The sequence below is a fragment of the Betta splendens genome, chromosome 10, assembly GCF_900634795.4.
Source record: "Betta splendens chromosome 10, fBetSpl5.4, whole genome shotgun sequence".
Lineage (NCBI taxonomy): Eukaryota > Metazoa > Chordata > Actinopteri > Anabantiformes > Osphronemidae > Betta > Betta splendens.
This window is the reverse complement of record NC_040890.2, coordinates 13,416,105-13,439,199: the sequence shown is the minus strand read 5'-3', so window position 1 is coordinate 13,439,199 and position 23,095 is coordinate 13,416,105. Positions and strand designations below refer to the sequence as shown.

The following is a 23,095-nucleotide window of genomic DNA, read 5'->3' as shown; positions in this document are numbered from 1 at the left end:
GTCTGGTGACGATTAATCCACTGAGTAGGTTTTTTTTTAATTATAGAAGGTCTGTGCTTTTCAAAAGGAAAAGGTTGTGGACCTTTGCCCCCTAACTTCAATTTAAATGAATGGGGTCCAGCTACTTAACGACACAAACGAGGGAAGTCAGTGGTAATAAATCAATGGAAATTCTGCTTAGTAAAGGGAATCTTACACAGTCATCAGCCTCCATCATCTTCACCTGCGTATACAGAATGTTCTGCTTCATCTTCATTTCTTCATTAGTTTCCTTCTGGGCTTGACCAACAGGTTTCCTCACAAAAGTATTAGCTGTGATTATCCAAGATTCCCAACAGGGCACAGCACCACCGCAGTAAATCCACACCCTGCAGGGCTGCAAAGCAAAGGGTCAGCGTTTTCACTTCCTATCTATATTTGCCATAGTTTAATCTGGTTAGTAGGAGCTTTACACTTGGTCATGAAACATTAGTTCCAGCTTCAGGAGCAAATCTTGGCCCCAATTTGTTCATAAATTAATCCTGTTGGAATTTGTGTGAGCCCTCTCCAGCGGTGAACAGCTGGAAATGTGACCTTGAGCCTCACCTGCAAACTACAATATCCACTCAGGTCGACAATGTCTCGTGCTTTCCTCACAGTGGTGAAACTGGAGCTGCAGCAGAACAGCTCAGTATTTCAACAGAGCAGCTGTAAAAACACGACAAAGGTTTCACACGTGTATGCTAGTAAGAGTCAAAAATACTTTAAATATTGAGGAGGTGACTTAAACGTTTATGAGACTATAAGACTAGACTCAAACATAGTCAAAGATGGGGATGTGCAGTTTTCTCTTCCTAATGTTTTGTGCACCAACAAACAAAAATCTGAAAATATAGGTTTAAAAGCCTGGACAGCTGTCAGATGCCACTAGAAGTCAATAGTCAGTGAATTTTTTTTTCAGAATATTCAATAATAGTTTTTCATTCTCAGTGTAATTAGAAAGGCTGGAAGTGGGTCAGGAGGCAGGACAGGTTGTCAAGGGATCGAGTTGCTGATCCTGCATCAAGACACTGATCTCTAAGTTCCCCATTGCCTGAAATGAAATGATTCACTAATAATTTCTTTCTAACAACAGAATTTTCCTGGGATGAAAAAATAGATCAATTAAAAAATAAGACATGTGGGCAAACAGCCTTCACGTAGCATTAAGAGATTTCCAGCGAAATATGATTCTTGTCCCTCTTTTAGAGGAACTCTGACGCCACCTAGTGGTTAAATGTTGGGTATTGGGTAAAATACACGATCAGGCAATGACACAATGCAGGGCATCAGAGCAACAGCTCATCTCCGTGGCTGCTCAGTTTGCTCTCGTCACTGTTGTTTTCCGCTAACGTGAACACAGATGATGAAGTCTCATAAAGTCTCAGGTCACAATACAAGTTCTAATAAAGTTTAATGCAGGAGGGCAGAATTCAGCTATAACCAGGAGTCACCCTGACAACACACAGGCCGTGTTACATTTTCAAACCTGCATAAACAATTTACACATTGTAATCAGGAGATTTATTGTGCAAATGTTTGTTGTCAGAGAGTTTTGTGGCCTCGTTTGTTTCACTATGTGGTGAGTTTGCTATAAATGTTTTGGTTAGGACCATTTTGCTTCACTTCACAGCATCGGTCTCATCTTTTGCTATGTAGTCCATACAAAAAAAATGGGAAAGTGTCAACGTTTAATAGGAGAACATTTTTTTACTAAACTTTTTTCACATTGTACATTCCCCCATTGATGCATTGGAGCTGCTGTGAGGTCCGTGTGAATGTAACGGGCCTTGTTCACAATAAACAGTTTAATAGCACAGTTCAAATGAGGTTGTTAACGTTGCTTTATGCACCAGAGCTAGGAACCAGCTCACCTCATAGAATACAGTTGTTTTTGATATCAATTCATGGACGCTTCGGGCCAAGTTCATGTCACGGCGTATGATGGATGGTTCCCCCTGTTGGTTGCCATGTCTGGGGCCTGGGAGTGAGCTTGTGCGGTGACTGCATGTGACCATATTCACTCTACATGGAAGGAAGAAATAAGCTCTCATTGTTAACTTTAATGCTATTGACAAGTCAGACACTTAGAGTTATTGGTAAAATGAGAAACATCAGTCCTGATAACAATAAAAGGCCATTTTATAACGTTCTGATTTATGGACAGAGCAGTTTAATCAAAGCCTGATGCACCCAGAGTCACTGATGCAACAGAACCTAAACTCTGGCTATAAATATCTTGCTGATATGAGTTTTCTACCACACACAGCAGGGTTCCTGCTCCTAATTGCCAAAGCGTCTCGCTCCGCGGGATCACCTGGGTGCGTTTTGGCACACGGTGCACAGGCGTTCGTCCTGCTTCCTCGCGAGCAACGCTCTCCGTCTTGATGCTCTGCCACGAATCTCATTTTTCTCTTTGACAGTGGACTCATAAATGCCGGGCGAAGCCAGGGACAGAGAGGGCTGCAGACGGCTCGATGCTGAAGCCCGGGGTCTTTCTGAGTTTTATCCTCCGTTCACAGGGAGATTTTGGCAGGTTTGACCGCTCCTTGGAAGATTCACTACTGTCCCACAGTTTCTCTACTCCTGCAGCGTGCAGTTGGCCGGGGTTCAGTGGCGCCCCGGAGCTTTTGGAACGACCCTGGAAGCTTTTCCAGACTGACAGGCGTCAACATCGTCCCTGTGGAGATATAGAAAGATTGCATTTGATCTCAAACCTGTGCGTCCGCGGCCTCACTCTTTTCAGAGCTGTACAAGATGTGGTTCCAAACCACACAGCATCACTGCCCCCAGTCTGAAAGAGAGTTGAGCAACAGGATTTTGCTTTAGCGAATCCTTAAAAGAGACACAGAATACCGACACATCTGTATCTGTCTGTTTTATTTGTTTTAACTTAACTTAACTTAATATCCTAAGCTGCTACAGTAGCAGGTGGTGTTTCTGCTAAACTATATTAGGAAAAACTATCAAAAAACTCATATTTTCCATAGCATGTCTATAGCATGTGTGTGTGTGTGTGTGTGTGTGTGTGTGTGTGTGTGTGTGTGTGTGTGTGTGTGTGTCTCAGCGTGGGCTTCCATTTGACCTGAAGACCCTCTAGAAGCAGCCCTGTGATGCGGCTGCTGTTTGACATAGTTAGGGAAATTCCACCTTATTAGACCTAATTATCATTCTTCAATCTGTTTCTACTTAAATGAGGTCCAGACAGCAATCAGCGAGCGCGCACACACGCTCACACGGTCCCAATGTGGTCTTCATTTTCATTAAGGTGCGGACGGTCGCTGGGCGTCTCGCGGCACGTGAAACATAACACATCTCTAATCCCATGATTCCATTAGCACGCGGCACTCTTCTCTGCTCGCCGCTGCACGCAGGTGGTCTGACAGCTCTGGAGCAGTGGGAGCGAGTCTCGCTGGTCGCCACAGGGGGGCAACAGAGGCCCGTAAAAGCAGCATGGGGCCGCATTTTACAGTGGAGGTCTATTTAACCTCTGTAACTACTGGCCAATCATTTAGGGAACAGGGCTGCTGGCTGAAACTAAACAGTCTCCGCTGGGGTTATTTGCCCCCTGGTAAGATCTGGAGCAGGAGCCTCAACCTTAATGCAATCCAGCGCTCTCCTCCAACACAGAAAACAACGCCTGAATGCATCCCTTTCACCGATCGTCCCCTTCCCAGACCTGAGCCCTGGAAGCTTTTCCGTCGCAGAGCTCCCAGGCTCTGGCGGCGTCCGGCGTGAGATGAGCGTCCCCGTTGTTCCTCCGTTGTGTCCGGCGTCCCGTCAGCTGCGGAGCCTCGGCTCCCTCGCGTGGGTGCGGCCCGCTCGATCCAAAAGCACCAAAAGAATGTGTTTTCAAGATGCCAGCGCACACGTGCACGTCATATGACGCAGCGAGGCCGTGGTGGACGAGGCCACAGCTGGACGGGCGCCTTCGCAACGAGAACGACACAAAAGGCAAAAATGACTTTTCAAACAATTAGTTAGTGTTAGAATTAAGATTGTTTGTGCTTCCACTTTTGTTTCTCCACTCTTTGGACGGTGTGATGAAATCAGCCTAGTGCAGTTCCACATGTTGTTGAGATGCTGTCAGCGTCTGTGAGCTCCAGCACTCACACGTACGTGGCATAGAACCGTCCCAGTGGCCTCGTGACGCAACGGTACCGCTTATTAAACATCTACTGAATGTGCTGCACAAAACAATCATCTTCCCGTGTGAGTTTATATGAACATCTGGATAAAACAGGGACAAATAGCATCATCTCATTTTCCATTTAATTCAGCTCCCGTCGACAGAAAACATATATACAGCTTCGATTTTCTTACATGAAATTAGACGTGTGACATTTCAGCATGACCTGTAAACCGTCGTTTCAAATGGTTTCATACGAAGCAGAATTTTGGAGTCTCGTTGGAGCGAGGAGCTGGACAGAAAGATGCACACGAGATGATATTTATTATAATCAAATAAGAGTTGGCCAGAATTGGAAGAAGATGTGAATGTGGAGTTGAAGGCTGAATGTGGCTTGAGTTACCTTCCATGTTCGAGGGGCATGTGGACCTTGAGGGTGGTGGGTGTGGGCCAAGATCAGCCCCCCTGCTGGTTCCCTGCACGCTCCCTCTCTGAAGCCCAGTGGGCAGAGCATGGCACCAGCAGCGCTGTGGTTGGGGGTGCGACTCCCACTGTGGCTCCTCAAATTGAAACTGCATGTTCGCACAAACGCCGACGGCCCATTGGAACGTCGCGAGGCGAGGAGGTGCCCGAAATCAATTGGCCCGTTCGCCTCTTCATCTCCCGCTGTGTGAAAGCGACGGCCGCCGCACCGTTGGGCCCGCGGGCCCATCGCACGTCTGCCTCTGGCTTGAATTATGACATGAAGCTCTTCAAGGCGGGGGCACCGAGTCAAAGGAACCCTGAGTGTGCATAAAATCAACGCAGCGCCAGTACAGGACAAGCATATTCGCATAAATATGAGATATTTACATGACAGAGTCGCAACCGCCGGCGACAGCGCATGATGAATGATCCAGGGAAAGAACTCGTGAACAAGGCGAGTGGGGAAAGAGAAAGGGCTACTGGTGTAACACTAACTCTGGATGGAGGGATGGGCATGAAAGGCAAAACAAAGGATGCACCTAAGAAGGACTAGAGACCCGGTGGAGGTCTGAGTATCCGAGGCCTCAAGTATTAACCCTCTCCTCTTGCCCTTCTTCTATTTCTGCCTTTTAAGGAACTCCATAGCTTCAAGTAGATAATGAGTGCCTTGAAGCAGGCTGAGTAAATCAGGCAGAGAACAACGGAGGGAGACAGCAGTGTGTGTGTGTGTGTGTGTGTGTGTGTGTGTGTGTGTGTGTGTGCGCGCGCGCGCGCGCGCGCGCGCTCGGAGGGAGACAGTCAAAGGAGGAAGAAGATCAGAAGTGATAACAAATGAAGTGAGAGAGGCCGAGAGAGGAGCTGAGCTGAGCTGAGCGGAGATGCGTGATAACATCATGCATTAACTTAAAAGCATACTTTAATGAAACTCCACCAAGAGCTTAAGACGCAGAGAAGCAAACACGGGTCCCACGCGGGTCAGGAAAACACACACGTCCGTGGTTCTCGCCAGCTTCACACTCATGGCGCTCATGCTCACGGCCTCGGCAGCTGCAGCTGAATTCACGCCTTTCTTTATTGGTTTTTTTGTTGTTGTTGTTGTTTTTTCAAAATATGCATCGCAGAGGGGGGCAAAAAAACGATCAAACCTCAGAACTCAAGATTCTCTTGAGGAATTCGCCGACTTTAAAGCAGCCTCGCGAGGTCACGGTCAATTCAGGAATCAGCCGCTCCCCATCGTCAGAATTCAATTAACGGTGATTGAGTCAATTTTAAACTTTGACCCTGATTGGAATCATATGTGCTGCAGAACGGGCTCGAACTGACAGAATACCAACTCCTGCATGTGCAGCGCAGAGCAGCCACCTCTGGGCTCCAACCAGGCACCAGGCTCTGCCGGGTCCCATCTCCCATGTTTGGGAAGAGCCTCCCAGGCTTCCTAACCTCCCTGCGTGGAAACCTAATGTGAACCAGACCCGCTGTTGCCACATATATGCTATTATCCTATTTGTACAACAGTTTAGTCCAGTGCAGAGTCGATACACCTTCAATATTGCTGAAAATGTCAACGTTCAGAGTGAAATTGTTTATTCTGCGTATTTGTGTTTTTCGTGCCTCACCTGTAGCGTGTCACGGACACATAACGGGATCTGGCATTAATTATCCCGTCAGATTTCATCAGGCGGCCTCTGCTGTCGCTGTCAACCTGCTGCCGTCGAACGCAACCGTGCCTGGATGCGCGACAGCGCGTCTGAATCACGTGACCGACATCAGCGCCGCGGGACGACTGAATCTGTCCCCGCGTTTTAGCTCTGGCGTCGCCGCAACTGCTCCGACAACGTGTTTCCCAGATGAACTTTATAAGGTGATAATACGTCAACTTTGCGTTTACGGCTTGCTGCACAGCCTCCAGGTAGCTCTGGTAGCTTGTTACGCGTTTATGGCGTCGCCTCCTGCAAACGACGGCGTCCGAGCATCTCTGCGGCGGCGTCCGAAAATGACGGCAGTTAGCTTAATGGAAAACAAATAACACCCAAGCTCCAAATAATAATCTGACGTGACGTCAAGGAAAAAAAAAAGAAGCCCCCCCTCCTCCTCCTCCGAGCTCTTCCTCTGTTCTGCTGAGTTTCTCTGTATTTTTGCTTTCCCGTTTGTTCGGCTCTTTGTCCCTAAACCGCAGCAGTTGTGGGAAATCAGCCCCAGCTGTCACCACTTTGATTTGATTGTAGAATGTGTCAATCAAGCCGGGGCACGTTGCACAAAATCTAATTCTAGTCACTCGTTATTTCAGCTCCCACTGAGCTCTTTGCTACGGGATTAACTTTGTCACACAGAGCCAGGAAACCCTGGGCAGGACTGACCATCTGATCTTTGTTCCATCCACCAAGCAAAATGATCATGAAAGCATGATTTATTCAAAGCAACTTGTTCTGGATCCCTTTAAATCTCGTTCGCTCCCAGCAGTAAATACTTGCGTGGCAGCCGTGAGGTTATTATTGCTCTCTTTTTACATTGAAGATGTGAAAAGAGAAACTTCTGTTTTAGAAAGAGAGGGCGCGAGATGAGGCTCGGTGCTGCACCGCGAGGGTCTGTAGCACCGTGGTGCTTCCGCAGGTCTGGGATGAGGAGTTCAAATCTCTGTCAAGCATCAAACCGGTGTCACGAATAGGATGTGAGTCGAACGCACGCGGGCTCTTTCATCCTCCTGGACGGGACTTTCTCCAGATCCTGCTCGCTGGCTCGTCCCTGTCTGTCCCTGTCTGTCCAGTCTTGCCTAAATGCGCTCAAATGGTGAAAGGAAGGCAGAATTGAAGAAAACTTCAGACAGCGTGACGGTATGAAGGAACACCATCACATTACTGTGGGGACTGTGAAAAGATATGCCCCGTGTTCTTTCCACGCCTCACGTGGAAAAATGTTTGCTTCTGCTTTTAAAAAACGGCGTGGGAGCGTGAAAGTGGTCAAACGACGGCAGATTTGGGAGCGACTCTGCGTGTGTGACGTGCAGATGCGCGCACGGCGGGCTCGCTTTTAAGGCGACGGGAGCGCGTGTGTTCGCGTTTGAAACCAGAGAAGGTGTCCGGAGCGTGAACGTGATTGGTAAAAGCGACCGTGGGCGAGTCTGTAGTTCCTCCATGAGCTCCTGCGCTTGTGCGTCCGGCAGACAGTTTAAAAGCTTTCTATTTACCTTTCGCACCATTTTTAGCAGGTCACAGAATGGGGTAGAAGCGTGTGTGTGTGTGTGTGTGTGTGTGTGTGTGTGTGTGTGTGTGTGTGTGTGTGTGTGTGTGTGTGTGCGCGTGTGAGGGAGAGAGAGAGTGTTTTCAGTCCTGGGATGTGGGTGGACATCTAGCCCAAAACAGCCATTTTAGTCTCCAACAAAGCGTGACATGTAACGCAGACTGCAACATTGCAACATGTAAAATGCCTCATTGACTCCTACACAAGGCTTCAGGGGGAAAAAAAAACCCTGAAAATCTTTTTGCTCACACACGTCAGCTTCAGCCATCAATCATAAATCACATTTTATGAGGGATGGGATGGAGGCTGATTGTCATGAACTGAGCCGAGCGGATCCGCTCGGGGACGTTCCTGGCCGCGGCTGCTGGATGCACCCCAGGGTGTCTCGGCCCGGGGGCTGGAGGTGCGGGATGTGCTCCGTGTTTGGATATGCGTGTGTTTACTCCGCTGGTCTTCGTTATCCCTCGCCCGCCTCACCGCTTCCCCTTCTGCTTCGCATTTGTGCACATGTGCGATCGCCAGGATGCAGTCGGTTTTCAGACCTATTAGATGTCGTCAAACGCGGCCCGGTTATCTGTTCTGATGGTCTGTCTCCGAGTGGCTCCGGTGAATTCTCGCCTCATCATTTCACTAAATCTGCAGGAATAACACCTACTAGAATCACGCGGGTTTGTTTCACCCCACGCTGAAGCTCCTGCAGCGCAGCCTCCAGAGAGTTCAACTCTGATAACGCTGATTTATGTCTCAGTGTGTACAGCGTTTTGCTGAAATACCGCTCAGCTGCCTGCGGAGCTCAGCGTCTACAGCGCTGTAAAGTTAGACGGTCAACGTTTAGCTGCCTGTTATCATTTTAAATGTCAGTCTGGATAAACTGACAGCAAAGATGTGGTCATTAGTCTGGATTTATGTTTGTTTTGTCATATCATAAAGTAATGATAGCCGAGCTGTCCGTCCCACTTCGTACCAGATGTTGCTGCTTCATAGCAAATAACTGAACGGGAGACAAAGAAGAAGGGGACCTGACATGTTTATATTGTCCAGGTGTTTCACTGTGGGCAAACGTCTCCACAAAGACACACATGCAAAGTAGTCTGAGCTTCAACAGGTGGTGCGATTCCAGTAGTTTTTCTTTCACAAGCGCTAAAGTAAAGCTGCATTCTTCTGAAGTTCAAACTGTACTTTATGCACTTGATGTGTGATGTCATCGCTTTTAACAACCAGGTAAGACGAGCATCCACACATGCAAGCCATTCAACCATCAGATGAATGAAAGCCCGGCCCAATTTTCTCCCTAATTGCCTTTGAAAACATGTCGAGGATCCGAGCAACATCGGCAGTGACAGCTGCCGGTGATTTCCTAAAGGACAGAGTCAACAAGCACAGACAGCGACATGAAAGCGCTCACACACCTCTGTGGTTTCGCTCACTCACACGGGCGAACAATTGATTAACTCGTAAATCAGCCCCGTCCCAGGCCCTGGAGCACCCCTGCGCCTCCTCGCCCCCACCAGCCCCAAAACGGCAGAGCGAAGGTGCAGCCCAACCCTGCAGCCTCCAGCGAAGCGAGTGGAGGCGGGAGGATCCCGGTCGTGGCAGACATCCAGCAGCAGGGAGAGGCCAGGTGGAGCAGGTAGAGTGGGTGCTGAGGAGTAAAAATAAAATTAAGGTGGGGTCATGGAAACAACAGCTAGATTAGTATGTGTTATTATACAGGGAGGGATGGAGAGAAAGCACAGAAATGTGTTAAAAGAACAAAGGGGAAGAAGGGCTGAATCAAACACTGTGTAGTGCTGCCAAAATGGAGAGAAACAAGGGGAGACAGATATGGAGAGAGCATAGAAGAATGCAGTAAATCCCTGCGCGACTCAACAATCCTCTGGAGAAAGAAAAGAGGAATTTTTATGTGCTGCAGGTGAGCAGAGCAGTGAGGGTGGAAAGAGGAGCAGGAGATCGTCCGAAGGAAAGAGGAGGACGGGAGCGCGGGGGTGGCCCAGGGAATTGGAGGGAAGCGTGAAAGGGCTTGATTGTAGCACGGCGAAGGGGGGGGGGGGGGGCTCAAGTGCGGTGAAAATGAGGCAAAGAGGACACCAAATGACAAAATGGCCGCCCGCGCGGCTGGAGAGGATGGCACACAGATGGACACGGCGAGGGGAAGGCGGCGGGACATATGGGAAAAAGATCGGGAGACAGAGAACAAATAGAGGAACGGCGGATGGAGAGGAAGAGGAGGTCCGAGAGCGGTCCGGCGAGAGCATCTGGGAGCCTTAAAGGAGTAGGACAGGGTTTCTGGCCACTGGCGACGAACACGCCAGAGTCATGGAACGCAAAAGTCGAGCTGATCCGTAGGAAAAAGAATCCTAATGCAAAGGAAACCCGTTAGAACCCTTAGAACCATAACGTTTCATTAGACCTCGCAGGAAGATCATGATGTCCAACATCTTTTAGTATTTCCTGGGATAACATATTCATTTTATCCAGTTTTTTACTGGACTCGTCGTCATTAAATCGCTGTTTTCATTTTGCACTGTCAGAAAACTTCATTGTTGTTACAGGAAACGAATGACTGCACCACAGAGGCTCCACGAATCCAAGACCGACTCTGTGGTCGCCTTAATATACTGCCAAAAGCCATGCGCCATAATCTCCCCCCATGTTTTATTATCTGTGAAAAAGAATTAATGGGAGATTCTCACCAGAATGCTTTCAGTTTGTTACATTCTAATGCCCGAAGACAAGTTGTCAAAGAGGCAGATGTTTCACAAACTCCGAGCTCCACCTTCCAGTGGATCCGTGCAGCATCAGGCTTTTAATGCTTCAAAGTAATAGTGCAAAACTGCTCAGAAATATACTGAAAGTCTTTTACTGGGAAAAAACTGTGCATTTAAACGTGATGTCAACTGTTCGAGTCTTGTCCAGATTCGTTTGACGCGTCTCCCTCCAGTTGAAAGTTATGGCAGAATAATTACAGTAGATAATATAAATGGAGGCCTCTGTTAACTGTGGAACAAAACAGCAGGTAGTCAACGTGGAGCTGATTTAACCACTTTATGCTCGCTTCTACTTTATGTTCTGCAATCTAGAGTTTCCTCTCCTCACGCTCGAGAACGAGGGGGTGTCTTTTGCATTGCATTTCCTTGCATTGCTCCACTCGCCGGATCGGGACGGGCCGAGCGCCGCTCTGCTCGGTGCGTTCGGTCCGACGGGCGGCCGACGACGCCGGGGCCTCGCCGCGCTCGGAGGAGTCAGTCGCACTAACAGGACTCAGCCGTCCTGTTGCGTATTAGTTACAGCAATTTGTCTCTGCTCGGCTGACAGACGGAGGGAGAAGGAGAGCAGACGGGGCCGTGAGTGATGGCTGCTGGGTGGCTGTGCATGACAGGCCTCATTCCAACGACATTCTGACACACACAGATAATGATTCACACACGTGCTACATTTGCAAGCCCACACAGGGGCACACAATGTACACACACACACTGGGGCCGCACAAAGCTGCCTTTGTGGCCTGCTGGCGGCCCCACGCTCATTGCTTACTGAACGCAAAAACAGCCTGGTGTGTGTACATATATGTGTCATGTCTGAGAGCCGCGAGTGTGTGCGATGATGTGTCAGCGTCGACACGCTCGACCTCCCGTCTAAGTCACTTCCTGCTGCTTTTTAAAGGTTCATGCGTGCACTTGTTCACCAGAGCGTGGTTCGTGTGTGTGCGCGCGCGTATGTGCGTGTGTGTGTGTGTGTGTGTGTGTGTGTGTGTGTGTGTGTGTGTGTGTGTGTGTGTGTGTGTGTGTGTGTGTGTGTGTGTGCGTGTGTGCGTGTGTGGTTGCAGGTGTGCACCTCAGAGGTGATGGAAAGGAGATTCTCATTGATCCTTTAATAGCCGGCCTCGGGGGGAGAGGGGGGCAGGGAGCCGAGGGGGACGCGGGGGGAAAAAAAATACAAAGACAAACGGGAAAGGAAAAGATAGCAGGTGGACGGTGGGCGTGGGAGACAAGGGACGCGTGAAGAGGCGATAAGAGTCTGGGACAACGGCAGCATTGAAAGAGAGGCAGCGGTTGGGTGGAATCATAGGGGCCGGTGTTTGTACCTGTGCTTGTTTGTTCCTATGTAAATCCCTCACTATCGTATGACGGAAGGATGTGTTCGGTGGAGGAGGGAGGGGGGGGGAGCAATGTGGGCGGGGCCACGATGCAGTGGGAGGTGGGAAGACGGAGATGAAAGGGAAGACGAGCGATCGTAAATTTTCGCCCGGACAGACAAATAAAAACGCTCTCACACTCCACCTCCCTTGCTCTATTTTTCGCCGTGAATGTGAGCCGGCCTTTGTTTTCCAGAAAACGCCCCGACCCCGGACTCCTCTCCCGTTGTGCCAATCACCCAAAACCATCCCTATAAAACTCAAAGCACTGCAAACAAAAAATCCCATACGCGTTTATTTCTCGTCTGGCTCCCCAATGACCAATAACACCAGGCTCTGTACAAAAGCTAGTATTTATTCTCTCTTGCGCTACAATACAGTATTTTCACACTGGAGGAAAATAAATAAATTGTTGTTTAATAAATATATGATCTAGAACCATCATCCACATTATTCAAGGCACGCTGAAAACACAGGAAAGCCAGGTGGGCGATACAGAAGGAACATCACGACGTGAGTCACAAAGATTCATTCAGACTGAGACTGGACCTGGTCCCGTCACAGACAGACACACAGCGGAAGACGTTTATTTGTGGAACAATCATCATGTCCTGCTTTAATCCATTCATTGATGACGCTGTGATGGTGTTGCAAGCGAAGAGGGAGGCGGTGTTTCCAGTTTGTGGTTTATGGGTGGATAGAATGTGTTTTAATGAGCTCCGGAGACGCTTATTAGACGCAGTAACCTTAATTATTCCCCATGTTCCCAGTCGCCGTGCTAAGCTGACTGACTGGGGTTCATGTTGAAGCCAGTTGTGTCGTTTTAGGCCAGAAAATAAAACACAGGTTTCCTGAAACTTCTACATATTGTTTAAGGTTGTTTAAATTGTGTTCAAAGAAACATAAAAAGTGAAGACCCACTTCTGAACAGTGTGTGTGTGTGTGTGTGTGTGTAGAGTTACTGTAACTGACCAGTCTGATTACTCAGCAGTTCCCCTCCATCCGCTGCGACACCCCCCCCCCCTCCTCCACGGTGCCCTCTCCATCCCTCCGGCCACGTCCCGCTCTCCCTTTGTCTCTCGCCCATTCAGACGTACTTTAGAGAACGTGACCGTTTGCTGATTCACGCATCTGGGAGCCACCGAATCAATGGGCTGCACTGTGTGCGCGGCCGAGCGTCACTCGCTCCGTCCTCGTGCGCGCCTCTAACCACCTACACTGGCTTTTGTGTTGATCTATGAGCCGTGAAGTCCGGTAACTGGGCCCAGGCCCGGCGCGTCTCGCTCATGGAGCTGCTATGTGCATTAGGCGGGTGACAGTGCTGGTAATGTGTTGGCTTTGTGTGTGTTATATTCCATTAGCGCTGCTGGTGAGCTGCCAACAGTCCTTCATTCACTTATTCCAGTACAGTATGAATGAATGTGGTAACCACGAACGTGTTTGTGTGCTGTCGCCTGTTAAAGCTCTCTGTTTGCTTCCACTCGGATTTTGTGCAAATAATAGATTTCCAATAAACTGCACGTCCGTGTGTTCGAGCGCCTCCTCTGCTTCGTCTCAGCTTCGGAGTCTCTTCTTGAGGCGGTTGAAGTCTTTCGCTGACCTCCACAGCCAGCTCTGCAGCTCCCGCAATATCCAAAAGCCCTCCACCTTGCGGGCGAAGTCGTTCATGGTCGGCCGCACCGACAGGAGCGATGCCGAGGAGGAGGAGGAGGAAGAGGAGGAGGGGGAGAGAAGGGGAGGGGGGAGCAGCGAGGTGCCCCTCCGTAAAGACAGGGGCTGGGGCACGAGGGTGTGCGCCTCGCTCGCCCCAAACTGGTAGAGGAGGGAGTGAGTGGAGGCGGGAGGTTGGAGGGTGGGGGGGAGAAGGGAGCGAGGGAGCCGGCGCTGTTGATGGAAGCTGGAGTAGGAGGAGAGAACGTCAGCGTTGATGGCCTTTTCCATCAAACCCGTGCCCTCCATGAACCCGTCCTCCTTCCTCAGCGCGTCCGTGTGGTGGGAGTTGGGGTTGAAGCTGTACTGGTTGTGGCTTTGGACGGGCTCTGGTTGGAGGAACACGCGGAAGCCGGGCTCCGGCTCCTCTCCATCCTCACTGATGCTCAGCAACCGCCTCCTTCTCCCTCCCGCCTCCACCTCTCCCTCTCCTCTCGCCCACTCGTCGGCCTCTGGCTCCTCCCTCTTCCCTCTCCTCCTGCTTTCTCCTCTCGCCTTCTCCCTCCTTCCCGCAGCAGAGGCCTCCTCCCCTCTCCTCCCGTCCCTCCCCCTCCTTCTCTCTGACTCCAGGGTGGTGCCGTCCTCCCTCTCCCCCCTGACCACCCTCACCCCGCTGCGCTTCTGGCTGCTGCGCTGACCCGACTCCGCCCTCGTCCCTGCTCTGGACCTGTACAGGCTCTGGCTCATCAGCGGCGCCGCCCGGTTGCTTCCCGCCGCCCGCTGGGCGAGCTGCAGCTCGGCGGCGTTGGCGGACGCGGGGGGAAGCGCGTAGCCCAGGGTGGTCATCAGGGCGGATATGGAGCCCAGCAGGCCGTCCAGGCCCGTGCAGAAGTGAAGCAGGGAGGTCTTGAGGGAGGGGCAGAGGGTGGAGCGGGCCAGCTCCCTGACGGCCGTCAGCAGCACCGAGTAGGCCTTCTGGTTCTGGGCGAGCCGGGCCTGGTTCTCCAGGCCGTGCCAGAGCTCCAGGCGCGTGGCGGCGCTGGGCAGGGACAGCGCGGTGCTGTTGGGCCGCGGGGGGGAGAAGTCTTTATCGTTGAACGGCGGGCCCAGGTACGTGAGCTGGAGACGGACACAGAGGGAAACAGAGGGTGAAGAGGCTGCAAAACTACGGCTCGGAGCAGGAAGGAGAAGCATCGCCTCCACCTACATAGACGTCCTTGATCTCCTTGAGCTGATACTCCAGGTACTTGGTCAGCTCGTACGTGCTCTCTATGGAGCTCCTCTCGCTGGCCAGGCTGCGGGACGGGTCGAGGGCGGTCGCCGCGGCGACTGCCAACAGCAGGACCAGCTGCCGCGGATGAACTGTGGGGGGAAATGAGAAAGAGCACGGGACGGATTGAATCTCAGGCAGATAATGAACGCGCGCGGCGGAGGTATTCGCAATCATAACAGCGCGGCGTAATTCATCCCGGCCATTATTTCCCCAGTCGTTTTGTGATTATTTAACTTGGAGTTTTAATGAATTTGATGATGCGAGAGCTCAGCGGGCCACAATCACCTCCAGCCACAGTTTCCACGCTTCGCTCCAGTCGCCGCACCGTCACTCTGTTTATAGGAATTTTTACAATATTCTGGTTTATTTCTTTGTCTCTATGGCGATGGGCCTGTCTGTTTACACACTGCCAGGTCAGAGTCATCTGACACTGCCAATAAAGCTTTTTCCGTTTCCAATCTGGTCTTAGAGGTTTCTGGCTGTCGGAGGTTTACTCTGGCTTCAAATAAAACCTCGCTTAATAGCTCCAGACAGTCAGACAAATGGCTCCTACGTCCAGGGCCCTTAAACACACACAGTTGCCTATAGTTATGAGGACACTCAGGCCTGTAACACCGCGTCAGGCGTCACAGCCAAACGCTTCAACGCCTCGAACCCAAAGCGGAGAACCTGATCCTCGTTCTCCTGCGACGGAGCTGGAGCTGGAGCTTTCACAATAACAGCGTAAGTGATCGAAGGAGGACGTCAACGCACGCACGCCCACGTGTTCATTCCTCGCCGATCTCCTCAAAACACATGTGGCTCCCTTTACAATCACAAACATTAATGTGTTTGTATTAGTTGTGTGTTTGCTGCGGACGTCTTGTTTGGGTCTGCGAGTGTTTGTGTAGGTGTTTCGTGTTACTGCGCGAGTGTTTGTGAGGAGTTGTGTAGTTACGTGTGTGTGTGTGTGTGTGTGTGTGTGTGTGTGTGTGTGTGTGTGTGTGTGTGTGTGTGTGTGTGTGTGTGAGAGAGGGGGGCAGAGGGGTGGGGGGGCAGTGAGTGAAACCTTTTAGTGCCCTGTCTCTGGTTTCAAACAGAGAAAATTGGAGCTGAAAGGTGGTTTTCAGCTCTGAGGGACTTCGTGTTCGTCCTCGACGCTCTCACTTTCGCGCTGTTCCTCCCTCCGCTTCCTCCCAGCGCCTCCCTAAGCCTCGACCCATACTTCTCCCGCGGCCTCTGCTCTCTGTCATCCCTCTCTCCATCCTCCCTCTCATTCGCCCCCCCCCCCGACGCCCAGTCAGTCGGCGGTGATTCATGCCCGTCATTACAGGCCAAACGTGCTGCTGTGCAGCAGGTGTGTAATACGTATTACACAGAGTGTGCGACCCTGTCGGCCTCTCTCTCCCTCACCCACTCCGTCTTTCTTCGCCCGCTCGCTCTCAAGGCTTCCTCCTCGCTCGTCCTTCTCCCTCTCAACGCTCTTATCGCTTTTCTGCCTTTCGGTCAAAATAACAGCGGCCAATTAACCCCGATTAACTCCTCTGCTGCCTTTCCTACGTGAGCTCCTTTCTTCTCCCTCTTTCATCTGGGAGGCCCCTGAGGATGAATGAGCCTCTTTAAACGGGCACCTTGCAAAACATTTACTCTCAAAACATTTTCAGTGGCTCTTAGAAAACTAGTTCTGACCTAAAACAGTCAACACCTCTTCCTCTGACTCAGCTGATTACACTTGAGGTATCGGTATGCACTCCTTAAAAGGGCTGGGTAGAAACTAACTTATGATATGTGCTATACACACGATCCTGCAACGCGCTGTGTGGGTTCAACATTCACATCAAACGTACGAAGCATTAACATAAGCAGATCTTGTCTTTTTAACAAAGCAATATTAAATACAATTTTATTATGTTAGATGCTTTATATAAATATATATATATATATTTTTAGAATAATACTCTGCCGTTTGCTCAAACAAAAGCTGACATAGAAAAGTTATTTTCATGAAATGACTCCAGATTTAGTGACAAGTTGATTGACACATTTGGAAAGCCGCACTTTCAAATTAATAGAGCATTAGAAATGCTTGTCATGAGAGTGACGCTGACAAACCCAAAGCAAACACCAGCTGTGAAGAAACGAAGCTGCCGTCTTCCACTACCTGTCGACCCTGAGTCGGCTGCATCAAAGGATCCTCGCCGGCTGTTTTCTAAATCCCCGTTGCCGGGCCCGGGCAACTCCCACATGCTCCCACACACACCTTGAAATCAGTCACGCAGCATAACTCCCGCCAGCCAAGCCACCTCCGCTCTCCTCCACCACAGACAGCCTCATCACCTGTCTGAAGCAATAAGCATCTCTCATCAAAACCACAGGCTCGTCCCTGCGAGCGTCCTCCATTAGCATCCAAACATCAGCAATCAAGGAGACGCACGCAAATAGAAACAAGCACGTACGCTCAGAAAGGTGCCCGAAGGAAAGATGAAAAAGAAAACGCTCCTTGGCAAAAATCAACCCAAACTCTTCCAGAACGTTTCCTTTTGTCTGCAGCCACATGCTCCGAGATGACTGCCAGACGCAAAGCAGTCTTGTTGTTGTGATTGAGCGCTGACATGTCTGAAGGCATCCTCATCTGCGGCTAAGAACAAGCGCCGCTCTGCACAAGCACACGGAGGCATCGCCGGCCCTGAGAAGTGTTGTTATTATATAACATTAGATTGAGTAACTGCTGCAGTCGGCGCATGGCCTGACTTCAAGGTGAGCCCTGCAGGCTGTATACCTGGCAGAGGAAGCGCACTCTGCAGGGCAGGGTTGAAACCAGAACATTCTCAGCGGGAGGATTGCATTACAGCAACACAGGGGTTCCCTACAACGGTCGACCGTGACCTGTGTGTGTGTGTGTAATTAGGCTTACACACACGCACTCGCAGGGGAGCTCCATTATTCACAACAGATCATATTTTTATCTTCAGTTTGCTCGCTGATCTGAAGTCAGACGTGGCCCTCAGTCTGGCCGCCATCTGCAAAGCAGAGCTGAGCGCGGGGCTCGGGCGCCAGAGCTCCTGCGCTCGCAGTCGGTCCGAATCAAGCACCGGCGCGTGGTCGCAGTTCAGGGGTGAAACCCGGGGCACGCGGCGCTGTTCGGGGGCAGAGGCGGCCGCGTTGCACACTTGACATTTGCGGGCGAAGCGGTGCCTGTGGGTGCCGCGCTGCTCCGCTCTGCTGCGAGAGGGACTCGTCTTTCCCAACATGCACCGCTGCTCTGAGGTTTTAAACAAGCACTTAAGCTGAATTTGGTATTGTGGGAAAACCATGTGCAACGAAATATCTCCCGTCTGGTCCAGGAAAAACTAACTCCGGTGCCAAAAGAGGTTGCCCTGTGTTCTCTAACCACTTGAAAGAGGTCTTAACCAGAGGGGAAACATCAGTACATGGAAGATGTTATGAATCAGGTCCAAATAGACGTATCATTTCCAGCACAGCATTGATTAGGATGGCGACAGAACAAGCAGAAGGATGGATTCAAGCAGACATGTTTCATGCTTCTTTTCTGTATCTCTGACACAAAGTTGAATTTTATGTTGTTTAGACATATGTTCATTTAACTTTATGCAAGAAATGTAATTTAATTACAAAATTAAAAAATAAAAGCCTTTATTTGCAAAGCAATTGCAGTTTAAATGTCACTTTGGTGAAGTTTTTCGTTTATGAGACACGTCGTCACCAGAGGTTGTTCTGTTTGACACTGAGGTCACTTTGCGTGACCTTTAAGCCCAGAGGAAGGATTGCATTAAAAAAAAAAGAATCCATGTTCTCAGGAGTAAAATCATCGTCACCAAACACAGTGCACCACTGCAAAAACTAAACATGTACACAGTGTGATCAGCAGAAGGTGCAAAGGCCGGCATCTGCGCTCGTTCAGGGCTCCGTCGGTCTCTGCATATGTGTGAAGGCACGACTGACGCAGCGCTAAAAGCGAGACAGAAAGCAGGTCGGAGGATGTTTTAGCAGCGCTCTGGATGTGCTACAACAGCTCCACCTCATAGTCGCAGAGCGTTTGATGCAGCGGTTTGTACTAAGACTTATCAGGGGGAGAGTGAGATAACAGCAACCGCAGCCAAAGTAAATGGGCAAATATTCCTCCCTAGCTTTCAAAAATCATAGCAATTAAAGGGAAACCTGGTGAAATACGATGGCGCGTGTTGATGTGTTCGTCCCCTGTCTGTCCTGCATATTTGCAGTCGCTGTCAGAGACAGAGCTGCAGGCTCATCCTGCCTCCGCTGACAGAGACGAGCCAAATCCAGAGGAGGTGCTTCTCGCATAGCTCTTTAATTATTCCGCTGCAGCGTACCTGGTGGCAAATCTGCCTCCTGTCAAAGCGCTTAACCTGAACATGAACACATGTGGGTGCAGACGAGCGGAGGACGGGGACCGAGACACGCGCTGGGCCGCCGGCGAGGTGTGTGTGTGTGTGTGTATGTGTGTGTGTGTGTGTGTGTGTGTGTGTGTGTGTGTCTGGGTCAGCGTTGGTGTTGTGCCTCCGCGTACAGTCACAGCCCAGATTTATGTGCGAGCCTGTGCTCAGTCAAACGCATTCCTTCACCACCTCACACGCACGTGCACATACACGTGCACGTACACGTGCACGCGCACGCTTCCAGATGATGCAGGTCCACGTACGCAGGGACAACGTGCACGTTGATAAATGCGTGACGACGGGCCACTGTGGGCAGACACGCGTTTCCCAGCGGAGGGGTTTGTTCATATTGAATTTCAAATTGATCCTCTTGGTTCTGGACACGCACGGGCGCTGCCAGGACGACATCAGTGGCCCGAAGACAAAGGAAGAAGCAAGAAAACACAATAAAAAAACTATAAAAATCATTTTTATGCCCAGAGAGTCTGTGAAAGCATTTCTCACTGGTCATAAACTCCACATGCTCTGAGCTCTGCTGTCTGCCTCTCCTCACACTATTAGCCACTATATAATTTTTGCATTCTAGTCACTTTATGCTTTATCACCATGTTTGGTTTCAATTTGGTTGTCGCTCTGTATGCCCCCCCCCCCCCCCCCCCCCCCCCTAAACCTTTGTGAGACGTCCAACTTTGATTTTAAAGTCTCCTTCCTCTTACTCCCTAATTACTGTTCCCTTCTCTTCCTTTCACTAATTGGCTCCACTCCTTCACTCCATCGACATCTTTCACTCCCTCCTTTTTCCCCCTTTTTCAGACCTTCGGCTTTTAATTTACCTCTTAAACCGCTGTGCCAGCCCCAGCCCAGCTTCTCCCCATCTTAATCTCATGATCGCCTCCTAAAAAATACTACATGAAAATGCTATCGGGCAAGAAGCTGCTGCTGAACTTTAAACAAAGCGGGTAAAAAAGTAAAAAGTGATGCAAAGGAGCTGAAGATAATATGCATCTACTTTTTATGATAATGATATTATTTCTAACTGCGTTCCAGTAATTTCAGTTGTGTAACCGACACTTTTTCTTAATTATCTTTATATTACCTGACTGATGTGTTGGTTTGAGCGTTAGCATTAGACCTGTCTCTATTTTCCTCATCTCTGGACATGAATAGTTATGTATTTGAATATTGCTTTATGCTCTGCTTCCAGAGTATTTATTTTACAACTAGTTGTTGCAAATAAATAGTTTTAAGAATCTAAAATGAGCATTTGAAAACTAATACTGTGCACGTTATCTAAACCTGAATCCAGGACATTTATTAGTTATATACATATTCTTGTTTTAGTTTCCGAACACGGTTCTGACCAAGAGAAAAGACATGCTAACGTGGTGAAGGATAGAGACGGAGGGAAAGAGGGGGAGGAAGACAGGATTTGAGAGGAAGAGGAGTTGGTGGAGGGGAGAGGGAGCGAGGGAGAGTTTTGTGAAGCGAGGGGCCATGTTAATTTGGGAAAAATGTAAACAGCATGTGTAACTGTTCAAAGCGTGACCGACTCATTTTATATCATTCCCCCCTTCCCTCTCCGCTCTCTTTCCCTCTGGGTGCTGCTAACTTGTCAATCGGGAATCTGCACTGCATTAACCCCTCGGCCGCCAGTTCCTCCCTCCGTCTGCCTGCTCCGCTTTAATCTGCCTCTGCCTCTCTTTACCCTCTCACCCCACAATCTCAGCCTACGACTGAGGACGGCGCTGAGCAAAGTCCAAAGATGTTCCGTCGCTCCCCTCGCTCCACCTTTCTTCTCTCTCCCGCTTTGTTTCCCAGCTTGTTTTAACTCACTGGTCCAAAATACACTATCGCTTTTATTTGAAACACACCGACACTAATTCAAGCCTTCCGGCAATAACAGGCCTTTTCTGTGTGTGTGTGTGTGTGTGTGTGTGTGTGTGTGTGTGTGTGTAGGATGATTTTCTATGGCAGTGTGGATAAACGTGTGTGTCATGCTATTATTGGGAGGACATGTTTGGTTGGTCCTCACAACTTCAAAGGGCTGTTTGAGGCTTGGGACTGGGTTCTGGTCAGGGTGAGGGGTGGTTGTAGGGTAAAGGTGCATGGAATGAGCCATCATACCTTTCTCATCTACTACAAAGACAAACACGCGCGTCTGTGCATGTGCAGCACAGTCAGCAATGGTCAAAAAAGCCATCGCCTTCATGTTTCTCGACTTGGGTGTCTTCCTGGGAAAGGTGACGTGTTTCTGCAAGTGTGTGTGTGTCAAAGGTGGCAAGTTGTTGAACAGCTGAGCTCCCTGCGTGTTTATTTGCTCAGAGTATCAGAGGGAGCAGCAGCTTGTCTGAGCTCAGCTCACTATTTGTTGTCCTACAGTTCCCCCAGATTTGCTGATGGCCAGTGGGTTCTCATGATGATGAAGGAGAAACAGAAGGAGGATGACGAGGGGAAAGGAAGGGAGGGAGGAAGAAGAGGAACAGAGGAGTTGGGTGATCTTTTGATGGGCACCTCATTTTATCTTCCCGTCCTGTCTCCTTCCGCTCCTCTTCTCCTTCCCTTCATAGACATAGAGGAGCAGCCGCACCAGCCATCCCAAGGGAGTGTGTGTGTGTGTGTGTGTGTGTGTGTGTGTGTGTGTGTGTGTGTGTGTGTGTGTGTGTGTGCACGTTCACACCCTGACTAACGTGAATCATGTACTTTCTCATATCAGTGACAGCTAACTAGACAGAGGCTTTTGCTGCCTCTGACCTGACCTGCTTCACCACAGTCATTTTACCATGAATAAGACCCCCAACCTCCCTGTTTCACACACTATTTGTCTGTCTGTCTGTCTGTCTGTCTGTCTGTCTGTCTCTGTCTGTCTGTCTGTCTGTCTGTCTGTCTAACTTTTCTCTCTTTCTCATCCTCTCACATATCAAATATAAAAATCAATACATTTCTTTAAAAGTAATCTTCTGATCCAGTTTGTTAATTTTCCCCCTAATATCTACTGTTTAAAATTATTTGATCATGTTTGGCTGTGACTGAACCACCACCACATTTCATCAAGTGTCTGATAATGAAATTAAAATAAAATTCATTAACAGTTTAAATAAACAGGCTTTGAGTTCGTATTTGCAAATTGATTAGTGACGTTGTAGATGCAGAAATACCTGTAATGCCAATAAATATTAGATAGTGGACAGAACGGAAAACACTTTTGCAAGCAGGTATTATGACTTTAAGTAGATTAAAACAAATCGTCCTCTCAACAAAGAAATTGGAAATAATACTCGTGCGGAACAGGAAGGCGTCTGTGTTGTTCTAAAAGAAATTTGTTTCGGTTTTTGAAAAATCTCCACAATACGCATTGGACTCGTGGACTTACCTCCGCTAAACGTGTTCATTTTCTCCAATCCTGTTACTCGCCTCGTTGCCCGCTGAAAAGTTCCTCCACTTGTAGACGGGGCAGCTGAAATAAACCGATACCGCTGCCGTCTCTGGACCGGTTCGCTCAAAAGAAAATCGCAAAGTTTCAATCACGTGCGCTCGGGCGCCTCCAGATGATGACGGAAAAGCAGGTGATGTCCTTAATCCTGTATGGACGTATGGATTATATCAAGCATCGGCTGCCGGGTTCTCGGGATGGAGCCCAAGCGCTCCGCTGGCTCGTCTGTGTGGTCTGTGTGACAGTCATAATGACGGCGTCTTTTTGTACCTCCTCCTCCTCGTTTTCTACCCTTTCTCCGTTTCCTCCCCTCCTCCCCATCCCGGTCTCTCCTTCTTTCGTTATCCTCCTCCTCGGTACT

At 49.6% G+C, this 23,095-nt stretch overlaps 1 protein-coding gene and 1 long non-coding RNA gene across 5 annotated transcripts; both read right to left on the bottom strand.

Moving 5' to 3' along the window:
- Window positions 1–1,424: 1,424 nt before the first annotated feature.
- LOC129604775 (uncharacterized) lies at window positions 1,425–7,781 on the bottom strand. 3 transcript variants are annotated; one of them, XR_008695972.1, is made up of 4 exons: window positions 4,551–7,778; window positions 3,698–4,439; window positions 2,336–2,698; window positions 1,425–2,043 (listed from the first exon to the last, which is right to left on the bottom strand). It is a non-coding gene; the product is annotated as an uncharacterized LOC129604775 (long non-coding RNA). The 3 variants fall into 3 exon arrangements; XR_008695973.1 differs by having other exon boundaries at window positions 1,425–2,698; window positions 4,551–4,929; window positions 6,229–7,753; XR_008695971.1 differs by having other exon boundaries at window positions 1,425–2,698; window positions 4,551–7,781.
- Window positions 7,782–12,319: 4,538 nt separating this feature from the next.
- Window positions 12,320–23,058, bottom strand: clcf1 (cardiotrophin-like cytokine factor 1). 2 transcript variants are annotated; one of them, XM_055512534.1, is made up of 3 exons: window positions 22,675–23,058; window positions 14,842–14,996; window positions 12,320–14,753 (listed from the first exon to the last, which is right to left on the bottom strand). In XM_055512534.1, the coding sequence occupies exons 1-3, from the start codon at window positions 22,691–22,693 to the stop codon at window positions 13,539–13,541; spliced, it is 1,389 nt and encodes a 462-aa protein (XP_055368509.1). In that variant the 5' UTR covers window positions 22,694–23,058; the 3' UTR covers window positions 12,320–13,538. The 2 variants fall into 2 exon arrangements, with proteins under 2 accessions (XP_055368509.1, XP_040928648.1); XM_041072714.2 differs by lacking the exon at window positions 22,675–23,058 and adding an exon at window positions 17,343–17,781.
- Between the last annotated feature and the right edge of the window lie 37 nt (window positions 23,059–23,095).

What these genes read in the sequence shown, in the direction of transcription:
- clcf1 (XM_041072714.2), bottom strand. Translation starts at nt 17,442, where the DNA reads ATGTGGCTGCAGACAAAAGGAAACGTTCTGGAAGAGTTTGGGTTGATT. An exon ending in CTTCGGGCACCTTTCTGAGC is followed by an intron (nt 14,997 to 17,342) that starts GTACGTGCTTGT and finishes TTCCCCCCACAG; the next exon opens with TTCATCCGCGGCAGCTGGTC. An exon ending in AGGAGATCAAGGACGTCTAT is followed by an intron (nt 14,754 to 14,841) that starts GTAGGTGGAGGC and finishes GTCCGTCTCCAG; the next exon opens with CTCACGTACCTGGGCCCGCC.